Source organism: Myotis davidii, unplaced genomic scaffold (assembly GCF_000327345.1).
Source record: "Myotis davidii unplaced genomic scaffold, ASM32734v1 scaffold328, whole genome shotgun sequence".
In the NCBI taxonomy this organism is placed as follows: domain Eukaryota; kingdom Metazoa; phylum Chordata; class Mammalia; order Chiroptera; family Vespertilionidae; genus Myotis; species Myotis davidii.
Window position 1 is genome coordinate 2,270,366 of NW_006300373.1, and position 9,922 is coordinate 2,280,287.

Sequence of the window (9,922 nt, forward strand, 5' to 3'; positions counted from 1 at the left end):
GCCAGGCCTGACTCGGTTCTGCGCGGGAACATGAGTACGTCCTACGCACTCAGCGGGTTCACAGCCAGGGTTCAAATGATACCCCTCATATATATCGATTTCTCAAAACTATTCATGTTTCTTTTGCTCTGCACTTAGAAGAATATACGATATCACAAAACATATAGAATTTTATGATATAATTTAATTTTACACATGACTTTTTAGAAACAGAAATTATTGGAGATAGTATTAATCTGTTAAATCTCTAAAACTTAAAGTTTTTCATATATTTTTAAACCCACTTTATTTTTTTAAAACAAGTTTCCCAGTATGCATCATTTCTTAGCTCTTTCAAACAGTCCCACGTAGGCTTAGTTTGCTAAAGGAACTGAAATTCTGAACCTGAAATGAAAAGTGGAAAATCGTCCTTGGTTTGTGTAACTAAGATCCCAGCCATAAAAGCGTAGTGTCACACAAATCGCAAAGGGGGAAACGAGGGTCTAGGTCTGGTTTACAGAAAACATTAAGAGAGGAATAAAATAGATGCAGCAGATGCCACGTGTAGGCCTCATCTGGACTCCAACACACAGCAGAAAGACACCCTCAGGGACGTTCGACTATAAACTGGTTATTGACTAATATCAAGGAATCGTTGTTTTTGTTGGGTGTACATGCATGTGGTTTGTCAGGTGTATATGCATGGTGGTTTGTCAGGTGTATATGCATGGTGGTTTGTTGGGTGTACATGCATGTGGTTTGTCAGGTGTGATATGATGGTGGTTTGTCAGGTGTGATATGGCATGGTGTTTTGTCAGGTGTATATGCATGGTGGTTTGTCAGGTGTGATATGGTGGTGGTTTGTCACGTGTGATATGCATGTGGTTTGTCAGGTATGATATGGCATGTGGTTTGTCAGGTATATATGCATGGTGGTTTGTCACGTGTGATATGCATGTGGTTTGTCAGGTGTGATATGATGGTGGTTTGTCAGGTGTATATGCATGGTGGTTTGTCAGATGTGATATGCATGGTGGTTATGCTAAAAGAAAACTCCTTATCAGACAGATATATACTACAGTATTTACAGGTAAGATGGCAAGATGTCTGGCGAGGGCTAATAATTGAAGAAAATAAAGGTGAAGGGATGAAACATGAGTGACAACACGCTGATAACTGTTAAACCTGAGTGATGGGTACTTGGGGGTTTAATATACTAATTTATTTTTGGGTATGCTTGGTCAAAAAAAAAAAGAGAGAGGAAAAAAATAAAGAAAAGAAACAGAGAGAAAAGCCGTAAAGGGAAGAAAATAATTCAAGGAAGAATACATCAAGCCTTTTTGGAAGCACAACGTGAAAGCAAAAATGAGAGGACCGGTGTTGGAAGCAAAAACATCGCTTGTGAGGACGGTAGGGAAAATGCTGCGACCAGCAAACGTCGAAGATGAAGAGGCCGCAAGGAGACCGCTGAAGGAACCCCATCATCCCGAACATCAACAGAATCTGATGCAAACTTTGAAGATGAGGAAAGGTAACACGTTTTGGGGATAAAAATAATTGGGACCATGATATGGAATTTACTGCCTTTTAAGGTCAAAGAAAACCATTAGGTATGCCAGCCAGCCACACATGCCCAGTGGTGTCAGACCTGCAGTCCTGGTGAATGGGGCAATGTGTGGAGCCGACAAGGCGAGGCTGAGCGGTTAGGGAGAACTGCCCTCCGACTAGAGCTGCTGATGACCTAGAGCAGGCTTATATGAAGAAGTGATGTAAAAACATGACTTTTAAATAGACCTGACTTATCCTTCTATGGCACGTGACATTTTATTTTTCCCAACATCATCAACCCGCCCCCTGCAAACACTGCACTGTTGTCCATGAGCTCTCTCTCTCTCTTTTTTCAATCCCTCCACCCCCCCGCCCTCCCATCAGAGCTGTATGCCTGCTCTCTCTGAGTCTGTCTCTATTTTGCTTGGTAGTGCAGCTTGTTCTTAAAGCATCCTAAATGAATTGTGACTTTATCAAAGCGGTGTTTCTGTTTTACATACCTTTGATCTGTGGCCTGCTGTTCCCGAAGCTGAAGAAGCGATAACTCAATTTTGTTTTCTTTTCTCCGCAGCTGAGTTTTCAGGATCTCCGTCAACTGCTCTAACTCTTCTATCTGGCCTCTCTGTGTCTGAATAACATCTTCTCTGAAATAAAGAGCCGTGGCGTGAATGTGCAGTTTGAGGAAATACCCGCAGTATTTAAGATCAGTGCAAAGACAGTTAGTTCTTCCTAACAAAAGCAAGCAAAAGTTTGGAATGTTAGCTTAAGGGCCTCTGAACCCCAGGAAAACACGGGCAGTTTATGGGTGATGATCTGGAGGTACACGGGGAGCAATTCAAGACAACCTTTAATAAGATAACGCCCTAGGCAATGGATCGGTGGTTAGATTCAGTTGTTACGTATTTATTGTGCACCTATTAGGTCGTCCACAATCTATTCATCTTCAGCTAATTTCTATGCCTTTGTTCTTTCACATGTAGATTTCCCTTTATCACCTAAATTAACACTTCAGAGAGAGATGGCAAAAATTTGCAAACCGTAATTAAGTGGTCCCTAGCATAGGTTGATCTCTAAGGCATCTGGCAGCATCCCAGTGTGATGACCTCAGGAAACTGCTATGGACCTGGCTCTTTAGCTAACAGGTTAACAAGAGTAGGCCTAGTCTTTCAGTTTCTATTCTCTCACAATATAATCATCACCGTCTCTGGTATTTGGAATATTCAGAAGAAAAAATCATAAGCCCATATGATTCTTAAGCAACTATCTGAAAGTATGGTCCCCTGCCTCATTCAGAACCGGTACTTCCTCATGATCCAGGTGAGGGGTGTGACGAGGTGGAGCCTTATCTGCATTTGTGTGACGCACAGACACCGAAACCATGAGGCTTTGATTAACTGGAAATAAGCTCAACATGGCAGGGGTAACTTTCTTGAAACCATAGTATGATGAAGAATGCAGGACCGTGGAATCGTAGTGAAACAAAATCTGAAATCCATATGTATTTGATAACTTCAAACTTTTAAGCCACACCCTCCAATTTTTTTTTTTAACCGCAAAAAAGGCTAATTAATTCAGGGTTTTAAAAAATTGCCTGGGATTTTTCTAAGAATGAAAATGCTGCCCCTAAATGAATGGACTTTATGCCATTCCTTTGGGGGGAAATTACAATAAGGCGGACTATTCTACGAATACTTCCATCGCATAGGTGTTCATTTTCCTCATTTCAATGGGAACGTGTTTAATAATATGCTCTTATCCCACAGATCTAGCTGCAATTTGGTGGAGCAAATTATTTGTACATAAACCAATTTTATTTAAAATAAGGGAAAGTGAGGGATTAGAAAAACACCCCAAAGAAGGATCAATAAACAAAGTTCTAAAATGACCACAAAAAGAATACATACAAATTTCTTATTTCTCCTCTGGCTTCTTCAAGTAAATTGTTGCCATATTTTGTCAGCATGGGTTGATCTACATCTACATCTTGGAATCTAATACCTAAAAATAAATTAATAAGATTATAGATGTTAGAAAAGAGGACCCTGGCTTTGATGTCACGAGGAAATGTGTGATGTAACAGAATTGCTTCAGTGCTGAGAGATATGTGCTCTGCAGAACAGAGAATCAGAAATACGCTGCCAAAGGGACGATTAGCTCTGAGCCACCAGTTGGCACTGGATCAAACACAGCAGCAAGTATAGCCCATTAAACAAATTCTACTAAGAAAAACATTACCTAGAAATAACTCGATTCAACCTAGATTTAAAACTCCTGAAATAATTTCTGAAAGACCCAAAGTCTTCAATTCAGGTCTTTGCAATTCAACTGAAGTATGAAAGCAAAGGTTTCAAAAACGTATTTTTGATTTAGTAAATTTGATAAATGTTTCCTGTACTTTGGTTTATTCCACCTCAATGATAAAGTCCATTTATAAACAAAGGTAATTGGAGGGGAGATCATCAATAGGATTCCTCTAAATAAAACATTTTGCTGATGCACTTAAAATACAATTGCACAATAGTTATATGCAATTTCATGAGCCTGTTAAAAGTGAAACATACTTTTAATTACATGAATTAGTTTACACTTAGAGAATAATTAAATTATTAGAGTTTAAGGTAATAAAATATGACACAGAATTAAATTATTAGAGTGTAAGGTGGATAAAATACGACATGGAATTAAATTATAAGAGTTTAAGGTAGATAAATTATGACAATTTAGCTTTTAATGGCGCATAGTCCCAGGTACAATGGTACAGAAAAAATTCTGTCTCTTTAGAAATGTTTACTTTTAAAAATGAGAATTTTAATTAGAAAAAAATGGCACTATTATTTGCTATTTCCAAAATTTTCACCACCTTTTGCTGTAGTCTAGACTAAAAAACAGAAAAGACTCTGCCTAAAACATTAAAATAGTTTACTGTGTTAAAATTCGCCAAATATGTTATTTTGGCAGTGATGCTAATTCTTAAGCATTTCCTAAATCAATCATGGAAAAACTAAACATCACTAGTAGAATTAAAAACACACACACAATTTAGCCCATTTGGTGTGGCTCAATGGTTGAGCATTGGTCTATGAATCAGGTGGTCACACACCGTTCGATTCCCGGTCAGGGCACATGCCAGGGTTTGGGGCTTGATCCTCAGTAGGGGACGTGCAGGAGGCAGCCGATCTATGATTCGCTCTCATCATTGATGATTCTATTTCTCTGTCCCTCTCTCTTCCTCTCTCTGAAATCAATTTAAAAAAAACATATTTAAAAACAAAACAAACAAAAAAAGCCTATTTATACTCAAACTATTTCTTACAACTATGATTTCATGGTGAGTTGCCAATGGTTATCTTTTAAAACACATACACTTCATAAAAATCTTTGTTCTTCACAATATGAATTGTTTCTACATCACAGTGATCACACTTGAAGCGGTATTTTCATCCTTTATCCTGACCTGGCATAAATAGAAAATAATATTTGTACAGCAGCTTGGGGGTGAGGCCCGTGGGGCCAGAGAGGGTCTGGGGTTCTCACGCCACCACCCCGGGCTGCACTGTTTCTGAGAAGTCTGGCCTGATCCCAGACTCAGAGGTGGTCTTGAGGAGTCTGATAAGGTTACCATGGTATCCATCTCGATAATGATGCTTCATGTATACTCAGGAAGGCAGTGGTTAAGAAAGTATTCACCACTATGTAATGCTCTGTGCAGCTTCTATGTCTTGGGCTCTATAACAAACAGTGAAAAAGATCTGAATTACTGAGTACAAACACAAGGGGAAATTCAAGCGATGTAGTCATATTTCCAAAAGACTGCTGCTCTGTGGCTTTTTTTTCCCCATAGGGAGAAACTCCCACCAAATTCTTCTATGTAAACAGCCCTCAGAGCACTAGACGAGCTTGTGGAGTTAATCTAAACTTTGGGCGTTGTGTTAGTTGGAAAGACCTTGCCGACCTCAGAGATGAGCTTGACCAGCTACTGGTCACAGGTTCAGAGAGGATAAGTGACTTTTTTAAAAAAAAATATTTTCATTGATTTCAGAGAGGCAGGAAGAGGGAGAGAGAAACATTGATGATGAGAATCATTGATTGGCTGCCCCCTAACCAGGAATTGAACCGTGATCTCCTGGTTCACAGGCCAATGCTCAACCACTGAGCCACACCGGCCAGGGAAGGATAAGTGACTTTTCAAAGGTGAAATCTATTATTGCAGGGACATATTTTTTTATGTCCTTTCCACCTCCTAGCCCTACTTCTAATCGGGTGTTATCGCCCCATTTTACAGATGGGGACGATGAGGCCCGAGAGGTCAAGTGCGCTCTTCCACGTAGGAAGTGAAGAGTGGCAGAGTGTGTTTCTGGTCTATGATTCATCATGGCCGCTTGGTTGTACTGAGTTTACTGCCAATCCCACACAGCAAGGGGCAGGCTTGCTCTTTCATCCTGCAGCTGCCTCCTGCCTGAGAGGAGCCTTCCCCACTTCAAAGGCACCGTCCAGGGGACAGAGTGTTAACATTTCGGCTGGAAGGAAAAAGAGAACAAACTTTTCGCCCATTCTGTTCACATGGTTTTTTTCTCTTTCCCAATGAATTGAAATGCAGATTTCACATCATTTTCTATGTCCCGAAAAATGTTTGGTCTTTCTGTGAAGTGTCTTCCAAACGAAGATCAATTAGAGCTAACTTTTTATTTCCTTTCCCAGCAGCTGAAATTAAAAATGTGTCACCGAAAATAGTTACTGACTTTTTGCTTCATCATAAATACATTTGTCTGTGGGTGGAGAGAATTGGGATTTTATGAGAAATGTTTAGTTTTTTCTATCATGAGTCTTGTCTATGCAATTGAATTGCTTTGTAACCTGGGTAGGGTTTGGGTGGTTTATTTTCAAAATTAAAAAAGGGATTGTTCTATGATCTTTTTTTGGAGATGGAAGAGACCCTTATGGGTCACGTGCTTATATCCTTTTATTTGACAGGTAAAGACAACTCAAGTTCAGGATAATCAGAGGACTCGTCCAAAGCCCCCAGATAAAAAGTGGAGGAGCAAGAACCCAACTTTCAAAACTCCCAGGTACGTGCACGTGCCAGTACCATGCTACTCCACACCACGAGGAAGCTTTACACAACTCTGCAAATGTTATAAAAGGTCTTTCGATAAAGAACTTAACTGTGCTCAGAGATAGGCAAACTAGCTGGTTTTCCCATTTGCGTGTGTCAATGTGATATGCTCCTGTAATTTAAAAAAACACGAAAACTAAACTGAACTCATATTTCATATAGTTTCACACATATGTCGTACCAGTAAGAATGAATAGTTATGTTCCATGTTTACTAAATAAATTTGAGTGTGATCTACGGATTCTTAAATAAAATAATCTTCATATTAATATGAATTTTTTAAAAAATCAAAAACAGGTCCAAAAATGATATTTATCTTCCTAAAGAAACTTAGGAACACGAATAATACAGAAGTAAAACTGTGTGTGCGCCAAATGACCTACTGAAAGCTGTCAGCTGCGGATGTGTGGAAGCTGTTTTACCTTTCCTGGGGCCGTCCTGCGCGCCTGCGCTTTCGCTCGCTTTCCTACGCCCAGTGTTTACGCGGGGCTGCACGTCGCTGTAAGGGGCTTGCCTGCCACCCTGGACCTGAAGTTGCTGTTTGGCTGAAATAAGCCTGTTTTTGAGGGCTTCCTTCTGCCTCTCCAGCTCGTGAACTTTCTCCTGCAGCTGCTCGATCATTTCTTCCAGCTCCACATCTCGTCCCAGCCGCTTGGGGCCGCCACCAACCCGCTCATATCTTTTCTTGTCATTAACTAGCCGTATTAACTTGGTGGCCATTCTAGGGAAATAATAAAAAGATGAAAAGGAATGTGAGAAGTCAGCATAAAATGCATTCTGTTGAAAGGAACATAATCACTGTGAAGACTTCAGTGCAGAACCTGAATAATAAATTTCAGGTTTTGATGTAACTATTACTGCCTGTGAAGAACCCTTTGATGATAATTGAAACCACTGGGCAACAATCTGCTTTATAGCACTGACAAATAACAGTTTCCTAAGGCTTATCATTTAAGGTTAGTAAAGAGAGGACACATATTTACTCCATATGTTCCTCAAATGCAATTTTTCACGCATGACCTTATGTAGGAATGCTGTATGCACTTAACTGTAGCTACAGATTGTGGATGTGGTGGGTTATATCTGCAAGCCACAGTAAGTTAAAACTTTTGGAAACTGTGTTAAGACTATGCAGCATTTATGTGATATGTTGTTTTCAGTTTCTCCAGGATTAAGACGTACTACAAATATAAAAGTGTTAGAATGCAGAGATACACACATATAAAAGCACAATGAAAAATTCAAAAGAAATAAAAATGTGCCATTAAACGTTACTTAGCGCTCAAGAGACATGCATGGTTAATGGGAGACAATAATTAGGCACGAAGAGTATTATTTTAATGCTACCTTTGGGTTTAGGCATAAATTGTGCTTCTGACATCTCAGGAAAAGTTTATACCTTTGATTCCTTTAAGTTTTGATAAAAACTGGTTAGACAGAACAAAAGACAGAAAGGGCACATGGGGGTGATGTAATACACACGTAGAGAAAACATGCCTGACAGTGAATGGAAAACCTTGGCAGGACAAGAAAGAAAAGGTGGCTTTGATGAGAGACAAAAGTTCAAGACTTTACAAAATTGGTCGCACATCTTCAATAGCTGACTCTATTTTATAGTGAATCTATTTTTATAAAGACCCAGACAGGAGATTGAAAATAAAAACTCACTTCATTTTTCTTTACATGGGGTTTGCTTTATTTTAGCATGGTTATGGACAGAAGCTTTTACTTAAGAGAACAAAAGTGAAATAAAAAAAAGCCTTAATAGCTTTGGGATGTCCTAGAACAACCCCTTTTTGCCCTGAGCGGAGTCCTCTGTAGCAGCGGTGGTAATACCCGTCTATCTACACTTGGGGCTTCTCGGCCTACAGCATGCGGCACGGGGAGAGCTATGCATAACATAATCAGTTAAGATTGTTTTCTCTCTCCCTCGAGGCACATCCATTAAACATGCTTTATAAGGGATCCAGGATAATAAAAACCAAGATCCAAGAGCACCACAAACCCCCTAGTGAAATCATCAATGAATTAGCTCCTTTCCACCGAATCCAGAGGATGACAGATCCTCAGGAAATCGGGGCCGGTATCCTAGCCCGAGAGAGCCCGAACCTTCCCAGCCCTTGAGGGAGTTCGGGTCCGGAGCCCCACCCAACGCTTAGCCCTGGGAATGTGGCAGCCATCTCCACGAGGTGCCAACTAGACAGCCGCGTTTCCTGTTACAGAGACCGAGAGAGAGACTCCATTCAAAAGAGAGGCAGGTTTAAGCTGAAAAAGCTGTCAACATCTACAGGAAATAAGTGACCGCACTCACATGGACAGAGCGGCTTTAAGTTCTTTCAGTCCTTTCTCCAGGAACAGCAGCAATTTCCATTGGTTTGATTATTTGATGCTAATGAACCATAAGTGATCAGGTAAAGTTTGAGTACTCATGTGAAAAGGTGGTTTATCAAATCTACAGTTATCCTAGAGTGACACTGATTTATACCGTAAGGATACATTTAAAGGCAGTTTTGCCTAGGTATCTAGGTAGTGTCAGGGGTGTGACACTGAGGAGGAATGTAGAGCTTTGGGTCACAGCGGTCAATAGATCATTACTCTCGGGTCTGAGTGAAATAAAATCCCAGGAGGTTAATGGCTTGAACATACCATACGCTAGTGGCAGGGAGATAAATAGAACACATGCGTACAACTTGACTCCCAGCCCAGTCCTTTTTCCATTAAACTACATGGCTCATTATTAAGTTGTTTTATATTTTCTGGCTAGGACAAATTACTAATGAGGTCAAGGTTGTGAATTCAATTCTTTTACTGACCAATTACGCTTAGAAAGAAAAAGAATTGTTTAGTGGTGAGAGACCACATTCCTCATTCTGACAGGCAGACATGTGTGTGTTACTGGCCAGAAAAGGCATCAGGCAAGTGGGTCACATGCCCTGAAAACAGACATCACGACTCAGAGTCAAAGCCCGGCACACAGCAGCCCGGGGGCACCACCGCGAAGCCCACGGAGTGGGAACCGAGCTAGAGTCACCTCTTTAGAGTAAATTCTAAACAGAAAGAAACCCACCTGCTTTCCTGGCTGTCCTACCTTTTCATTTAACCTAGAACGTGAGTATGAACACAGACCTGTTTCTGCTTCTAGAAGTGAAAGCACTTTTTGTTTCGAATGCCACCCATTCAGAAGAGAGTCATCATGTTTCTGAACAAGAGAGAATGAAGGAATATCGCCTCTTACAAAATCATCTGTGCAGAAATTTTTGCATGCAAATCGAAAGTGACACT

At 40.4% G+C, this 9,922-nt stretch overlaps 1 protein-coding gene across 2 annotated transcripts in view; it reads right to left on the reverse strand.

Annotated features, from left to right (window-relative positions):
- Positions 1-9,922, reverse strand: part of RPGRIP1L (RPGRIP1-like) — a 76,187-nt gene that overhangs the window by 60,512 nt on the left and 5,753 nt on the right. For both annotated transcript variants that reach the window (XM_006777051.2, XM_006777053.2), the window contains exons 4-6: positions 7,063-7,361; positions 3,432-3,525; positions 2,028-2,171 (exon numbers count right to left, since the gene is read on the reverse strand). In XM_006777051.2, the coding sequence (XP_006777114.1) occupies positions 2,028-2,171; positions 3,432-3,525; positions 7,063-7,361 (537 nt within the window). The remainder of the gene's footprint in view (positions 1-2,027; positions 2,172-3,431; positions 3,526-7,062; positions 7,362-9,922) is intronic.